Source organism: Aythya fuligula, chromosome 24, assembly GCF_009819795.1.
Source record: "Aythya fuligula isolate bAytFul2 chromosome 24, bAytFul2.pri, whole genome shotgun sequence".
NCBI classification, from domain to species: domain Eukaryota; kingdom Metazoa; phylum Chordata; class Aves; order Anseriformes; family Anatidae; genus Aythya; species Aythya fuligula.
The window spans coordinates 6,663,963-6,681,680 of record NC_045582.1 but is presented as its reverse complement, the minus strand read 5'-3'; the positions used below and the strand labels follow the sequence as shown (position 1 = coordinate 6,681,680).

The following is a 17,718-nucleotide window of genomic DNA, read 5'->3' as shown; positions in this document are numbered from 1 at the left end:
CTCATAGCCACAGAAAGGGCTTTCTGGGTGACTATTCACAAGTCCTTTGGCATCTCTTTGCCTCAGTTTCCCTGGTGTAAAATGGACAGACCAGCTTTGCACTGCCTGTGTCAAGTTGCGTAGCTCAGCCTGAGAAATGCTCCAACAGGATGCTTTAGGCTGGGAGATGACACAGCTGGGATTTGGCTGCCAGGGCCAGATGTGGTTTTGTTTGTAGCAAAAGCAGAAACTGCCTCATTTTGGTGTTATCTCAAGGTGAAAAGCATCAAGGGAGGACAGGGCAGCTCATGGTAATGTTGGCTGATGTCCCTGAAGGGACTCAGGTGTCCACTGGTGGAGATAAAGCAGCTGATGGGCCAAATGTAAAATGTGGGGCTCTTTCAGAGTCTACTCTGATGATAACAGGACCAAAACTGGGCTCATTTTACCCTGGATAATCTTTGAGTCTGCCCTTGAGATATCTTCACAGGTGGCTGAGAGTCACTGGGTGTCACACCACAGACTGTGGCAGGCTCTGTCTGTGCTTTCACCCTCTGTTCCCACCTCATCTGAGCTGGGAATGTCACTTCCTGAGTGCCACCACAGCCTCCGAGATGCTCACCTGCCATACTGCTGGATGCTGTATGGAGAGACAGTTTTTCTCTTCTGGATCTCTGAAAAAAAAAAAAAAAAAAAAAAAAAAAAAAAAAAAAACAGGCAAAAAACAGGAAAAAAAAACAGGCTGTGCACAGAGCAAATGTGGAATGGAACTACCCCAGACCCTGCTCAGCCGCAGGGCTGAACCCTGCTCATTCCTATCTCCTACAGTGTGCAGTAAGGCTGCTATCATGGCTGGAGGCATTGTTGCAGGATTTTGCAGTATCTTTTAGGTAGGAAACTTTTCCCAATTTGCCCCCGCCCCCCAACATCCCTGTTCCTCCAAACCTACCATCTGAACCCATATCTAGGAGCAGCTTCCTGAACGCATCCATCATAACTGCCTTCCAGAGGCAAGAAAAAAAAAAATCTGGATGCTGCTGTCTGACTGTCTTCCAAATCCTGAGCTCAGGGTCCACAGGTGCTGCTTGGAACAGCAGCCCTGGTCCTACCAAGATGTGGACACTGATGAACCCACCAGTGGGCAGGAGCCAGGGGGAGTACGATTGCAGTCCCTTGAGCCCTGCCCTCCTTGGGATCTCACCCTGCCGCGGGGCTCCAATTGATGCGGGGCTCCGATTGATGCATGACTCACAGCTCTCACACTTCGCCTGCCAGGAGTTCTGAAGTGCAGGGAAGCTCTAAGACAGAGGAGAGGTGTTGCAGCTCCTCTCCCCTTCCACCTCTCCCCTTTCCATCCTCTTCTGATTTATTTTTCTTTTTCTCTGAGCTGCTGCACAGCAGAGGAAAGGCTTCATGCTATCCACCCTTCTCTGCTCTGCATGTGGATGTGCGTGCATGAAACTGAGCAGCTTTGCCTCCCCTCCCCCCTCCCGCTTTTTTTTTTTTTTTTTAACCTTTCCCCTCCCTCTCTTTTTCCTCTCTTACTCCTCTTGCATTCTCCCACTGAATTAGCTGCCCAGCTTTCCCTGAGAGAAACACTTGGAAATAACACTGGCAGCAGCACAGGGTGGCTTTCTGGGGAGGAGGCGTATTTCTTGGAGCCCTGCCCAAGCCAGAAGGGTGGGGAGGAAAAAAGATGCTCAAATCCAGCAGCATTGTCAGAGCACAGGAAGGATGGTGCGATTGGTCTGAAAGCCCTGCTGCGCTGCAAGCCATCAGCTCCGGGTAGAGACATCCTTGGGCTTTACGCACTAGTTAACAGGCTTTGAGCTGCCTCTGCTTGTTTTAAACTCTCCCTCTTGCTTAATCTCATCTCTGCTCGGGTGCGTGTGTGTGTGCATGCGTGCGTGCATGTGTGTGTGTGGCGGGGGGGGGGGGGGGGGGGGGAGGACTTTATTTCTATTGGCTCGGCTTTCACTTCCCACCCACATCTCTTCCACATCACCTTGGTGTCTCCCTAAATAAAACCAGCCCTTCTTATCGCACCGAGGAAATCAAGAGATAGAGTTTGAATGGATTTTTGTATAAATATTTACTCCTACAAAGGTACTGCTGAGCTGGTGGGATAAACTCAGAGCAGCTGGCCTGAGACTTGTCTCCTCTCTCTCTCCCCTAAAAGGGTTTGATTACTTTCCAGAGGGGAGGGGAGAGATACGGATCCCAATTCCAGCTACAGATTGACCCAAAAAGCAGTGCCAGGATTTCACTAGCTACTCTTCATGGATCTGAAGGACAGCACCAGCGAGGGCAGCATGGGGAGCATGCAGCCTTCCAGTATCCAGATTTTTGCCAACACCTCCACGCTCCATGGGATCCGTCATGTCTTTGTCTACGGGCCAATGACCATCCGACGCCTGCTCTGGACCTTGGCCTTTGTGGGCTCACTGGGGCTCCTCCTGGTTGAGAGCTCAGATCGAGTGGCTTTCTACTTCTCCTACCAGCATGTGACCAAAGTGGATGAGGTAATGACTAACAGCCTGGTCTTCCCCGCTGTCACCATCTGTAACCTCAATGAGTTTCGCTTTTCCCGGCTCACCACCAATGACCTGTACCATGCTGGAGAGCTTCTGGCCCTGCTCGATGTAAACCTGCAGATCCCCAACCCTCACCTGGTTGACCCGGCCGTCTTGGCCATCCTTCAAGAAAAGGCCAACTTTAAACAGTATAAACCAAAAGTTTTCAACATGCAGGAGTTCCTGGCACGGGTTGGCCATGATCTGAAGGATATGATGCTGTACTGCAAATTCAAAGGCCAAGAGTGCAACCATGAGGACTTCAAAACTGTGAGTATGAGCAGATGTTCTGCTTTTCTCTACTCTGGGTGTGTGGATGGTGCTGGTGCAGGACCAGGACAGCTAGGATGTCACTGACCAACCTGCGTCAGCATGGTGCAATGAGCAGATAGTGTCTGTCAGGCTCTGGCATGGCAGAGGAGAATGAGGTATCCTGTTGAGTTGAAGTTTATTTGCTGGAGTCCTTCCTCTGCTTCTTCCAAGCATGGCATGGGGTGATGTGGGGGCAAGCAAGGGATCTGCAGCAGGTCCACCATCCATCTTTCAGGAGACACACAGCTCCCAGGGGGCTTGGTGTGGGCAAGCTGGGGCATCAGATGGGTCCTGCTGAGCAACTAAGGGGGCTTGTGAGGTCTCTTGCTATGGTCAGTGAGAGGGCTGGAAAGAGGCCAGAGAGACTGGAAGGCATTTGAGGATGGTCTGAGCAACATCCATAAGCCAACTGTATTTCCTTGGGTGTTTGCACCCTTGCTGAAATTGTGGCTTCTGATCTAACTGGAAGGGGAATTTTTCTGCTTGTTCATTGTGGCTGTGGCTCATAAATCCTAGTTTGCTGCAGTGTGGCCAGCAACCAGGTCCCTTCTTGGTGTTGTTTTAGAAAAAGGGGAAAAAATAAAATAAAGAAGAAAAGAAATCAGGTTCTGCTCTTATGTCAGCCTGCTCTCAGGCTGGCAGGAAGGTGGAGAGTGCTGGGTAGCCTGAGGATCCTGAAGGCAGCAGACACTGCTCAGCTTATGGCTTCTGGGTGACACCCTGAAAGCAGTGCAGGCTGGCATGGGCATCTCAGCTGGCAGGCATTGTCAGAGTGAAATAGGAAGAAAAAGTAGGTTGCTTGGAAGAGGCGATCCCACCCATGCACTGCTGGTTGAGAGAGGGGCTGCAGAAGGGGCTGCTCCCCCCAAACCGGTGTCTTGAATCCTGCCTCAGCAGAGCTGCAGGCATGAGGGATGGGATGAGGCTAAGTTGTACTTTGCTCTTAGCCCAAGCTGGCTGGCTCCTTCTCACTGATTCTCCCTGGCATGCCCTGGCTGGGGGCTTGGTGACCCTGGAGTCAGCAATGCCGACAGATCTCAGCCCACTGTTTCTCTGGGAGCGATGCTGTTTTTTCTGCTCCATGTCCTGCAGATAGGCAGGGGCTGTAACAGGTTTCGTAATGTTTGCCAGTAGGATTTTGGTCTGGTTTTAGGAGAAGAGAGTATTTTGTGTCTCTGATGCTTTTGGATCCCCCAGCAAATGAGTCCAACTGATTCATGCTCCAGAGTCACTGCTATTACCTGGACTGTGCTCTCTTTCAATGTCTGAGCAGGAATGTTTTGTCTGATGTCTCAGTTGTTGCCTGTGCATAACCCTGATGCCATACCCATTTTGGACTGGATATACAGGCAAACTGCTCCTTTTCTTCTGCTTCTTGGGCAGATCTGAGCAGAGGTAGGGTGGTAGGTCTCATTCTCAGATGAGACAGGAGCTCTTGCTAGCTTCCCTAGGAAACAAGAACTGTAATCTCCATGGCCACTTAGTTTTTGAGGTAGCTGCTTCTGAAACAATGTTTTTTATTTCCACAGCAGTTTCCAGAAAGGTTAAACTCTCCCTGGCTGCTAAATAAATCCCTGTTCTCCTAAATCAGGTTAGGGCCAGCTAGAAACATATGGGCCGACAGCTCTTGTCCTTGTCAAAGCACTGCAGAGATTCAGAAACAGGGCAGTGAAACACTTTAGTCCGTTATGCAAAGCAGATCCTAGATGATACAGAAGACATTGTCTTCTACACCTTTCTAACACAGAGAAATATGTTAAAGGAGATGCTGAAAGCACAATTAGGTTTTCCAGTCTCACTGACTTGAGGCACTCCCTTAGGTTAGGGAAATCCAGGGAGCTGTGCTCAAAAGGGACTCAACAGCCTTGTTTTCCTTCTAGACTGTACTTCTAAGAGACAAAAGACAGCAAAAAAAGCCTGCTTAAATGCTAAATAGATCTTTCTGGAGGGAGCATGCTGTTAAGGTCTTTGAACTGCCTCTGTGCTGAATCAGAACCTCCAGTTCTGGAGGAATTTTGTGTTTAATCATCAACAACCTGTTGCAACTTTGTGTACAGACTGTGTGGCAGCTTATCCATTCTGCTGCATTGCCAGTTGGAAAGAGGGAAGCATCATCACTGAAGGCTGATTTCTTTCCTCTCAGGAAGCAGAGAGTGTAAATCCCAGAACAGTTTTGTAATACGTCATCCTGATGAAGAACTTCAGCTCTCTCTTTCCATACTCCCCAAATTCATGCAGCTGGGAGAAGAAGTAGGAGTTTTGCAGTAGGAAGCTGCATCAAAGCAGAAAACTCTGCAATAAGATGCTCCTGAGGAAGTTAGTGCAGTAGTGCCAGCTGGTCACCTGTCCCACTTAGAGTATGTACCTATGTGTGTTGTATGCAATGCTGCATGGGAAAGCAGATGCCCATGAAAACATGGCAGTGCCCTGGCACACTGAAAACTTGAATTTACTTTCCCTCCTCCACTTCCGTGTTCCAGTTCTCCACTGCAGATTTTTTAACAGGATTTGAGCTGTGCTCTCCTTGCACTCAATGTTCCTTCTCCCCAGATGATGTCTAATGCTTTTCAGACAACAGGTCCCCATATTATGGCCTGCTCAGAGGCATGAGTCCTTTAAGCTTTTCTGCAGAGATACATCCAAAGGGAACAGCAAGGACTTAGCAGAACATGTGCTGATTCCTGAACTGGCATGGCAATGTACTGAGCAGCAGATAAGATAATGCTGTAGGCAAGGTAATAAAGAACAAGAAATTGGCAGAACGAGCTTCAGCAAACCTATTCCTTTATTGTATTTGGAGGAGGAAAACCTGGTAACAACAGCAGCAGCTGAGGAAATTCCCTCTTTTTTTTTTTTTTTTTTTGTACATTGCTCCTTCCAGGAGGTCTCAATTGAAAATGACCTCACAGATGGCATCTTTCTGGAGGAGCTGTGCTCATGCTGCTCAACATGACATTAAAGTCTTCCCAACCTACTGCTGCTGAGAGTGATAAAGCTGTGACTCGTCAGCCCTAGACACACAGCTGTGGTTTTCTGGTTATCTCTATGAGTGTGCTGGACCAAAGCCTCCTTCCTGGGTCTGCAGTCATGGCTTGTGGTCCTTTGCCAATCCAATATGGGATGAACTGAGCAGTGGCAAGGGGACCTTGCAGGAGAATTTCTGTGGGTGGCACAGCAAACACATGGAGTAACAGGGGAGAAAAATCTATGAAAACTGTTTCACCCCATGGGGAAAAGGGAGAATGACAGATGGCGTGGTGGGGTTGCAGATATCTAGAATATGAGGAGCATGGGGAATAGGATATCTCAGTCCCAACTTGCTGAGAAAATTAGCCCCAGCAGTCAAGCCCTGCCTGAATGATTCAAGATACAGCAGTGACTGCACATTTTGGTATGTGAGCAAGTGTGGTGGTTTTACTCAGGTGGGTAGTTGAGCTCCACCACACTCACTCTCTCACTCCCCCTCCTCAAAGAGAAAGGGGGAGAAAATACTGTTTCTTACTCCTCTCTCTCTCCCAGCTGCTGTATAGCCATGTTTGTTTGTTTGATTGGTTGGTTGTGTTTTTTTTTTTTTGTTGTTGTTGTTTTGTTTGTGTTTTTTTTTTGTTTGTTTTTGTTTGTTTGTTTTCCCCTTTCTCTCACAGAGGTGTAAACAACGTCACTTACTGGTTCAACTCTAGTCAGCAGCAGGGCCCTTACCTAACATGGGGCAGCTTCTAGATTCTTCTCAGAGAAGCCACCAGTATGGCCTCCTGCTACCAAAACCTTGCCATGTAAACCCACTACGTTAAGGTTTTTCTGTCATGTCATTTGATAAATAGAAATTGTAGCATGTGCTTCCCCACACGTCCATCTCGTTTCAGAGGTAACACAATAACTTAGCTTGTGCCTGCTATGCTTTTGTTGCCGGGTGTCTATTTATTTTCCATGTCTGTGACAATCGAAGCGTACAACTCATTTGTTTTCAATACACATTCTTGCTGATAGACAGTGTCCACATAATGGAGAGCATTTGATGTGAATATTTCTATTCTGAGACACAAGTTTATGTCAATCTATCAGTCACTCTCTATGCATATATTTTCTGCCATTCTTTCTAGAGTACACATGAGGCCACTATTTAGTAAATAGCTTTTGCTTTTTAGGCTGATTAGTCCATTCTCATCTTCTATTATACAACTTCCACTTTCCTCAAAAATAAATAAATAAATAGAAATCATGATGCTGTCTGCTTGATTCAGAAAAACATGACCACTTTATATTTAATAATTTTTCTGAAAATCATGACTTTTTCCAAAGTGTGCCTGAGTCCGCTAAAGATGCCAAAATGGGATCTGCCTTTTTCTGCTAACTTTTACACAAATAAACGGTTCTTGCACTAGAAGAGCAAATATTTCTGCATCTTTCTGAGTCTGTGCTTAAACACCTTGTGTTTGCACATGCTGCTGAATATTGGTGCCTGGTCTTAGGCACTGGAGGGAATGCAGGGTTATTGTGTTCCTGTTGTAGGTGCCTGAGTTCGGTGTCTAAAAGTAGATGGATTGTATCTGGGTCATATATCTGGCTTATGTACAAACCTCATCCTTGAGAAATGTAGACCTTTATTCTACCCAACATTAGCCTTGTCTAAATTTTTCTGCCCCTCAGACATCTAGTTGTAAAATGATTATGGTAGGTCTTGTCCGTGGAGCTGATGGGCTTTGTACTTCCTTAATTTATTACAGAATATTGGGATAATGATTTGAAATTCACCAGAAAGATTCTTGGGAGGATACCTGTTGTGATGAGTATCTGTTCACAAATATAAAAGTTTCCCGGGTAACTTGAATGGATATTGAGGTTAAAAAATAAAAAGGATAAGCCTGTGGAACCTCTCAGTAGGGTCTTTTTGTGGCAAATCCAATTATAAGTCATTTAATACAGAAAGCATTTACACTGGATGAAACAACTCACATAAGACCAAAAAATCAGAGGTGTAAGTTATTTACTTGAGATGTGGGTCATCTGTGTCTGAGAGACTGCTTTGACTCAAGACCTGATCAGCTCAGTGATTAACTCGTCCTTAATTTTCTTTTTAAAAGTCTGTGGTTTGTTCTGATTTAAGCTGTTTCTTGACTGGGAACACTCCTCTTCTCATTAGGAGTTTTGGGAACAAAAACTAAAGATCTGATGTCACAGAAAAGAGCACATCTGAAGTATGAAAAACATCTGCAGATCAGTGGGCTGTGAGTGCAAAGGGATACAAGACACCAGAGCAAGAAGGACAAAGCACTTCTGTGCCTAAGAGCCAGATGTGAGCTCAGCATTCCCTTGCCTATGGCCTTGGTTTATATGATGCACCCATCCACTTCATTTGATGAAGAGGAAGAGCCACTCTCGTCTGTTAAGTGATGTCTATTCATCACAATTATTTGTCAGGAGGCCAAGTGAGTGTGGATCCCTCTGTCCCCCATCCACAACACACCTGCTAAGGGCTTTGCACATAAGATGGCATCTGGAGCTGAAGCAAAATGAAAACACTGCTGTGAGCAGAGAATAATGCTGTCAGATGAGGAGGAAATACTCAACAAGAAGGATTTCATCAGAGTTGCAAGGATGGAGACATTTGAGGGCTGCAGAGCTTCACCTTTTTTTTTTTTTTTTTTTTTTTTAATGGAAATTGCATGAGGTTTTCCCATGCATTGGAAATATCTCTGAGTCTGACTTTCTGCACATCAGCTCTCCTATCTGAAAAATGGGAGGAAATTACTTTTACCCATGGAGAGACACTGACAAGTAAGATGCTGGAAAGCTGTGAAGAGGCAAGGAAGTAAAACTCAGAGCTCAAGGTTGTGTCTTTAAGCCACAGTGTTCTATTGTTTCCTTGCTGTCTGCAGTGGACAAAGTGTTAAATGACCTGAAGCAGTCAAATGTACCTGTGCTCTTTCTACATGAACCACATTTAAATCTAGTCATGCCTAAAACTGTAAGTGAAGACTAGGAAAAAACAGGGAGATATTAAAAAATCAACAACATGGTTTCTATCTGGAGAGATAAACTGGAGCAAAACAACTTGTCCTGACCTTCCTCCATATACCTCATGCAAGTTCTCCATTGAGACTTCTTGAGAAATAATATATAACCTCCCAGATATTCACTTTTGTGGAATTTTGTGCTTATTTGGCCAAGTGCATGCTAAAAACCATGATGTGACTGCTGTGAAACCATGTTGTATATTTACTCTAAGTGCTCCTAGCAAAGCACTGGCCATTACAGGTCAGTGTCTGTGATCCCAATGGAAGGCAATGGGCACAAATAAAACTGGTGATTGTAAACAGAGGCAGGAGAAGTTCTTAATAAAAGAGAAAGCAGGTCTGACTTCAGTATTGGCCTGAGTGGCTTCTTGAGGTCCCTTCCAAACTGAATTATTTAATGTATACATATATCTATATAAATTATAAAGTATATCATATATTTCCATAATAAAAAGTGGGTACATACCTACTGGGTTTTGTCCCATGTTGCTACTTGTCATGCTTAATTCACTCAATCTTTACTGTGAGCATGAAAAATAATTTTGAGAGATGGTTACTGTCCCTGTTGTGAGCCTTGCATAAAAGTTTGAGTTTATGTTTGACCTGAGGAAAAAAATATGGCATTAAATGCACAGTTGTTGATGACTCTCTGCATTGAGCATCTGAGGCATTCACAACTCTGATACCATAATAAACCCCTCACAGTCTCTCTGGGCAGGTGTCCGTCCTTCTCCATCTTCTGGAACCATTACCATGCAGTTTGAAAGGAGACAGCAGAGATACCCTGAAAAAAATACCTCAAGTGCATTGTTCAGCTCCTCTTTGCAGAAAAAGCATGCCTGACAGGTGTCCAGGAGTGCAGCCAGTTGCAGGACAGCAGGAACAGAGGGCACAGAGGTATCTCCATCTCCTCTGGCAGAACCTGGTGTCCAGAAGCTCTGCACGGCTAGTCCGTTCTGTGCCTTTGAAAAAAACATTTTTTAAAGGAATTTATATCTGGAGTGCAAGCCAGAACAGGCTTGGTTGTCACAGAAGCATTATGCATGAATTGGCTGTAATGGGGACACACAGTCAGTGTGTAGGCAATAAAATGCTCAGCTGCTGTTATAACGTGGGACCAAGCAGATTGTCAGGTGGATGTCACAGCTCTACCAATTGTATATAGTTTTCAAAAGAGATAGCAAGTATTTTGCCTAGTTTCATTGATCTTTCTTTTAAGATTGCTGTGACATTTTGTGTGGATTTCCATAGCAAGAGCTCTTTGGAAAACCACATCCATGAGAACTCCTTGCCTGAAAGACAAACAGAGCTATGAGAGAGCTGTGTAGTGGTGAGAATGAAGGAATGAAGGTCCTCCCATAGATTCAGAATGAGAAAAACATGAACAGTGGCTATATTTACAGGTTGCAAAAATTGTCAGCTATTTTGCCACCTGCATCTGCTGAGAGGTTTATTTTAATTATTATTTAAAAAATTTTAAATGTATTCTCTTTATTGAGGGATATTCTCTTTATTGCGGGATGAACACAACCTGAAAGGGACTTGGCCCATCCAGGTATTTTCATGTAGAACAGAAGTTGCTTCGTTGATAACTCCTGTGGATGAGACAGTTCTTCATGGAGATTTCCTTCCTTTTCCACTGTACTAGCTCCTTAGGGGCTGGAATTTGAAAAGAAAATCAGAAATAAAAAAGACTGAGCCAAATTCAATTGACTCACCAGGTGTTTCTTCAGATCAGCTTGACCTGCACGTGAGAAGGTGATTCCAGGTTCTGCCCAAGCAGGGTGAGCTTCATGCCAAGCCTGTGCAATTTCCTCTTAGCCAGAAGGTTGCTCAGATCTTACTTCCAGCATGGGTTTTTTAGAAAATGAAATTTGTCCTGAGGGAAACTGGCAGCTCAGAGTCTGTCTTTATTGCATATCTGGAAAACAGGCAAACAAACAACCAAACCAACAACAAGAAAACAAACCAGGTTGAAGGCCAAAAATTTTATTGAGATGAAGTTTTAGTCAGTTTTAAAAATCTGAATTTTCATGGTGCTTTTTTCAAATATATTAAACGCTTGGCAATATAAATGAAAGCAATATAAAGATAGGCATGAAATTAAATGAATTTAAAATGTTTGTCTTTTCAAAGCTTTTTAGATTATTAGGGGAAGAAAATCAAAACAATTCATTTAAACATTTTCTTTTTTTTTTCATGTTTCCAAGCCTTCTGAAATCCCATGCTCCCATGGTGGAGGACAGTCATGCAAGGACTTCACAAGACAGCTGAATCCCATGACAGTGATTCAAACTGTTCACCTGAACGTTTAAGAGAAATTAATCTCAGGCCAGGAGATGAGAATAAATAAATCCAAGCAAATGTTCTCTGGTGATTTAACTGCATGTACTGTGAGCAACATATTTTAAGGGCTCAAATCTCTGCCACAATGCAGGGTGACATACGTCCCCCAGCTAAAGTAGTAAATGATGAGCTGAAGCCCTGGTACAGCAGAGGAGTGCATAATTGTCATGTGGGATCACTCAATATCAGGCAAGAAAATATCTTCACAGTATGTAATCAGCTGGACTGTAAGGGGTAAATCCACTGAACTGATTGCAGAGGAGAGTAAACAATCAGTGAGAAGAATTAATGTAAGCTTAACCCTTGAGTCACTAATTTTTCAAGATCACACTCTACTGCTCCCTGGTACAAAAATGAATGGGATATATAGAGCAGTCCTTTAGAGCCTCTGTATTTCTTCTACTGCCACGTGCTATGCTTTGGAAAAGCAGCATGTGTGATGGTTCCATCTTTGCCTACTATGCATGAAACAGCAGTGTTAGCAGCACTGTTAACTCATCAGCAATTTTCCAGTGATGGAGACAGCTGAACAAGAATATCAGGCTTCAGATCAATCTCAAATGTTTGATAACATTATGTTTTGGGAGAACTTGCTTTTTTTTTTTTTTTTTTTTCATTGTATTCCTATTTTCCTTAGGCTTGTTGAACACACTGGTTAGATTTTATCTCTCAGAATATAACACAGTGTCCTCTTTTGCTACAGAGGTGATGGCTGGTTACAGCAGTTGCACGGTCCTGTTATATACATTTTTTTTCTTTGAAGCACCTCATATTTGGGGATTTTTCCTTTTTATAATTAAAAGACACAGAATCTTCCCCCAAAAGCTTTTGTGAAAACTGCCACTGTGATTGCTTCTTAAACATTGCTCCCATCTAAACCAAATTTTACATAAAAAATTGAGTCAGTGGAATGGCCAGACAGAGTGTTGATATCATGTCCTCATTCGAAGGAGTTTTTTTTGCCAGATGTTAACCCTCATACTTGTTGATTGAACAGCATTTTTTTTGTACTCCACCCTGGTAATGAATCTCACAGCTACCATCCCTTCTACAGATGCTCCAGGAACACTGTAAGTGGCCATTAACTAACGTTAAATTATGATGGAACGTCTCCTGGAATACATGTGACACCCACGTGAATAATAAATAAATTCATTCCTGTCAAGACAATGACAATGGATTGCAGTTGAATTAACACGAGTGTCATTTACTGCTCTACACCAACTGCAACAAGTTCCTTGTGGGGTGCATGTAATTAAGGAACATAAACAACATGACAGCAGAGGGATGGCATCAGTGTGAAGATGTAGCACTATAGACAGCCATTAAACATAAGCTGTGGAAGAAAGCAAATCCCAGGCTGACAAACCAGTCCTATTTCTATTGAAGCCCAGTGGAGTTTGCTTCCTAAAGACATTAGTGAGAGTGAAATCAGGCTGTTAGCCCCCACAATTGCGTCTATCCCTGGAAAAATCATTCTCTCACTTAGTAGAACAAAAGACCCTTAGAGGAGGTTAGGACTATGATGACATCTCTGTGTGTGAGCATCATTCCAAGGGAAACTGGGGCAAGGAGGGAAAGGTTTTTTCTGTGGGTTGTGTTAGTGTTCAGAAACTTGTGTTACATATCTGCTTCTGTGTGTTGTGTCAGGTTGAGCTGTGGCTGCTCGTTACTTGCTCACCATCTGTGTTGCGTATCTTGAGGTGCTCTTCATAGTCTGCAGGTTAAATGAGGGGAAAAAAAGAGGAAGGGGGAAAAGAAATAAAGGAAGAGAGAGGAGAAGGTAAGACGGAAATGGGTGAAGACTGCTTATGTCATAAAGGAAAAAACCCTGAGGTTGGCTCAAAGAAAAACAAATTCAGTTTAGAAGCCAGCACAGGTTTTTGAAAAATGGGTTGATGAGCCTGGAATTGGTTTGTATATTTATATTGAAAACTTCTCTCTAGAAAATGCATTCTGAATGAAAAAAAAAAACTTCTTTCCTAAAGTTACACTGACTGGGATGAGATTTCCCATAAGAAAAATGGAGGCTTTTTATCTTAAAGCATTTATTTTTTCCATGAAATTATTTTAAATTAAAAAAAAAAAAAATCTTAGAGCAAAACCAAATCTTGGAAGGCTGGGATGTTTTGTTAAATGGATATTTTGATTTTCAGCTATTTCTGATTAAATAATGGAAAAAGTCACCCAGAGCTGGGGTATTTGCCACCACTTGGAGTCTCTACATCTTACACTTGTAGACCATGTGCACACCTGAGTCTATTTTAAATAATTTAGGGCAAAACCTGGTATTATATATTATCAAAGGTGAGTCCTGAGTTATATGCTCCTATTTGCTATTCCCTGAAGAAGGGGATTTCATATACTGCTTTCAGATTATCTCCCCCCTTCACCTCCTCTTTGACGGGACAAGATGCCTTCTGACAGACTATCCTCTGAGCTTTCTGGAGATTGTTAATCTTTAGCCTTTTTTCCTGATAATACAAGGTTTCAGAAATTTAAAAATTGGATAATTTTGCCTCAGTTTGAAAGACCAGGAGAAGTCTCAAAGATATTAGGTTTCTAAAAGTATCATGAAAACTGGCAGCTGAGAGATACCCAAACTCATGTCCACCAAGGAAAAGCAGGGACAATGACATTACGTATTTTGTCTGACAGCAAACAGCTGTCCAACAAACATATGTGCCCCACTTTCTCCAAAATCAGCCTGGCGATGGCAAGACAGCTTACACTCTTCTGACAGCATGGACAGTATAACAAACTGAAAAATTAGTATGCATAGGGCTGTGCTACCCATGGGACATGAAGAAACAACCCAGAGGTAGACAGACGTGTGCACATGCAGATAGGTACATGGATGTGGATGATAGCTGCTCCTGGATTACTTTGTTGTTGTTTGTTTGTTTGTTTTTTGGTGGGAATCCTCAGGGACTTCAGGCAGAGCAAGGAGAGGTTAGAAGATGAAATATCAGCAGCCTTTGGAGAGCAAGCTTCATTAATTCTTCTGTTTCAAGAGCAACTTTTTTTTTTTTTTTTTCACTTACAAAAAGAATCACAGAAAAAAATCATAAAGTCCAGCATCTTCTGAACATCCATCCCAGCTGCTCATCCCAGCACCACATGGATGAGATTTAGTGGGTTCAGAATCTGCTTTTGCACAAAGCCCTGTGTGTGTTACAAAGGCAGAGAAGACCAGCAGCTGCTTGCTTGCCAAAGAGTCTCTCTTCTGCTGAGTATGTGAGTAACTGAACATGCACGCAAGCATCTACCTATATACATGTGTATTGACCTGCTGGGCTGCCGCTCTTCCTGCTGGGAGCACAGATCCTGCATGCTGATTTTTTAACCACTATGCTGTCCAGACAGTGAGAGGAGCCTGTTTTGGTTTAATATTGTAGCATCTCTTTATAAGATTTATAGTGCTATATATACAACATGAGCTATTGAGAGAGAGAAGACTTGGGGGAGACCAGAGCCTCATGGTGTAGACTGCTTTATGCAATAAATGCCCACACCCCATTTCTCAGAAAGAAGGTGAGAATGTTGAAGAAGGACTGGGAGAGCAGAAACATCATTTTATTTTTAAGCTAAAGCCCAAAATAAAAGGCATGAATCTGATTCCTCCCCCCTGAGCTTGGAAAAGCGCATGAAAAGATTGAGTTTAAACCATTTTAATACCTTTTCTTGCAGGGCTCTGCAATTTTGATTTGTTCTTGACCATCCTAGTGTGACTTCTTTTGCACTCTGTGTCCCATGGCTCTCCAAAAGAGGTGGGAAAAGGCAAAGAGTTGCTGCATGGAGCCCTCCAGCCTTGTTCCTACTATGCCCTCTGCTATGCCTTCTGCTCCACCCCATGCACAGAAGGCTGCGAGCAGAAATATTGCCATTTCTCTTTAAAACCCTGGTTACCCATTTGCCCCCATTGCATCCATGATGGTTTGCTCTTGGGCTCCAACCTGAAGTGAGCCAGCAACAAAGGATATGAAACAGGGGCATTGATGAGTTTCCCAATGGAAAACTCAGGACAGATGGGATGGATGGGAGCTGCCTTGCACAGCTTATCCCAGGGATAAGAATGTCACCACAGGTAGGATGTATAAGAACAGCCCAGCTCTGTACTTCCATAACACAGAATTCACACACCTCTGTTTGGATTGATGACAATGTTTGTCAGCTCCCTGGGGCAAGGACTGTCTTCCTGGCTTACATTTATTATTAAACATTTATTTCTAAAATTGATTAAAATTTAAATAAGGGAGGGAATTTGTTTTAGCTTGCCTTGGAGAATGACACAGGTTGTGATTTTGTGCAGAAACAGAAGAATATCTAATGTTCTTCTTTGGAAGGAATTAAAACCACGCATTTTTCTGCAAAAGTTTTTGCTCAGAAACCATTTTTATGGCCTTCCTTCCTATATTTGCAATTCATGTATGCAGTGTACCTGAGCATCCACAGCTATTCCCAGCTTTGCATACCCCAGATAACTTCTGCAAGTGCCTACAGGCTAAACAGCATCCCTAAACAAAGCTCCTGCCTCCCTTCCATTTTGGAACACTGTTAAATGTGAAGGGTGTTTCTAAGCCTAAAATTACTTGTCTATTTTGTGTGCCATTGGCTGTTTATTGGTACAATTAATTGCAGCATATTTTCCTCCCATGTTTCAAAACAACCTATAATAGTACCCCTTGCAGGGGGTTAAAGTACAGCACAGCTACTACAGGTAAATTTTTGTGAACTATTTCTAGAGATCAAGCAAGGACAATTTAGTTACCAGGGATAGGGAAATGCATTGTGCATTTATTTTGTTGCAAATCAGATAGGTATATACACATTTGCAATGTAATCCAGGAAGCTGGGAAAGAGGTGTCAACGAATTGTTAACACTGTTATTGTTAGTCCTTTTAAAGTGTGTAGTCTGGTCTTCCATGCTTTTCTGCAATAAGAGGAGAAATAAGTGTATGAGTCAGGTATGTTCTTGTAAACACACGTCTTTCAAAAAGATTCATACACACCAGTTTCACTAAAAAATAAAACCAGAAAGTGGAATACAGCTTCTTTGCTAAGAAAAACTTCAGTCTGCCCCCCACCCCACCCCAAAGCTGTATGCCCAAACAGCCCCATCTCACTGCAGTATTTCATGGTCCCACTTGCAACTGGACCAATTTGCTCTAGATATGAAGTACATGCTGGTGGCTGTGACGTGGGGGGATCTTCTGGTGGCAGTGATGTGCAGGTCTTGGGCTGACTCCAACGATGAAAAGAACATGGGTGTTCCTCTGCTGCACTCAGTAAAAACAAATCATGGTGTAGGAGCACCATCTCAAGCATTTTCTTGAATTGCCACACTTTCCCAGGATGCAGGAATGTTACCAAATGCAGTGTTATAAATTTGACCACAAAATTTACTAGTCTATTGAAATTATTTTATTAATCAAGTAAGCAGACACAAGCAAAACAGCACTGGGTGGCTGGGGAGTCTCCGCTCTGCAACAGCACACAACTTCCCTTTCCAGTTTTGCTGTTTTATAGCAGTTGAATTCCGGCTTATCAGGACTTGTTGAACTGGCTGAGGCTGCGCAGTCTATTGTTGAGAGGGGGGGGTCGTTATTCCTCTGCTTCGTGTTCAGGTGGGGGTAGTGAAGCAGCAAAAAGGATGTCTTGTGGTAAGGAATTTCACAGAGTCTGGTTTAACTCAAGGATGTTCACCCAACACCCCCTCCTGCTTCCTCCCTTATCAAGGCCATTAAATTTTACAACCTTCTCTCCCCAACAGATTCTCCAAATTCCTCAAAGACAATGAACAAACCCCCACTAATTTATCACAATCCCCCCTTTTTCTTTTTCTAACATATTTTGTTCACTGAATTTTTGCAATATTTGCTTGCTGAGCATCAAAGTTTCTGCGTCGTCCTTCTCCTGCTCAAGAGATTCGTATTTAGCACGCACAAGCATAAGATGAGTTGCCTCTAATCAGCTTTTTACAATTGTAATTACTCGATTGAATATACATGGTCCAAAAGTCAGTGCTAATATAAGTAACAACAAGGGCCCCGCTATGGTTGATAGTGGGGTAGTAAGCCAAGGTGAGTAATTAAACCAGGATTCATACCAATTCTGACGAGCCTCATTTTCTCTTTTGCGTTTTTCTAATCCTTCCCACAATTTAGTCATTGTATCTCTTACCACCCCAGTATGATCTGCATATACACAACATCCTTCACGTAGGGCTGCACACAGTCCTCCTTGTTGTAAGAAAATCAAATCCAACCCTCTATGGTTTTGGAGTATCACTTCGGATAATGACCTAACCGATTTTTCCAGAGCTGTTATTGACTGCTCTATACGGGCCAGATCCTCATCTACGGCAATGCGTAGAGAAGTAAATTCCTGACTTTGTTTTATCAGGGAAGCAATTCCAGTTCCTGCACCTGCAGCCCCGAGAGCCATTAAAGTGGCTAAGGTGATGGCCGTAATAGGCTTCCTCTTTACCAGAT

The 17,718-nt window shown here is 43.3% G+C and overlaps 1 protein-coding gene across 2 annotated transcripts in view; it reads left to right on the top strand.

Moving 5' to 3' along the window:
* Positions 1 to 2,026: 2,026 nt before the first annotated feature.
* LOC116498519 (acid-sensing ion channel 2) overlaps positions 2,027 to 17,718 on the top strand; it is a 565,809-nt gene continuing 550,117 nt past the window's right edge. For both annotated transcript variants that reach the window (XM_032202830.1, XM_032202828.1), the window contains exon 1: positions 2,027 to 2,822. In XM_032202830.1, the coding sequence (XP_032058721.1) occupies positions 2,259 to 2,822 (564 nt within the window). In that variant the 5' untranslated portion in view covers positions 2,027 to 2,258. The remainder of the gene's footprint in view (positions 2,823 to 17,718) is intronic.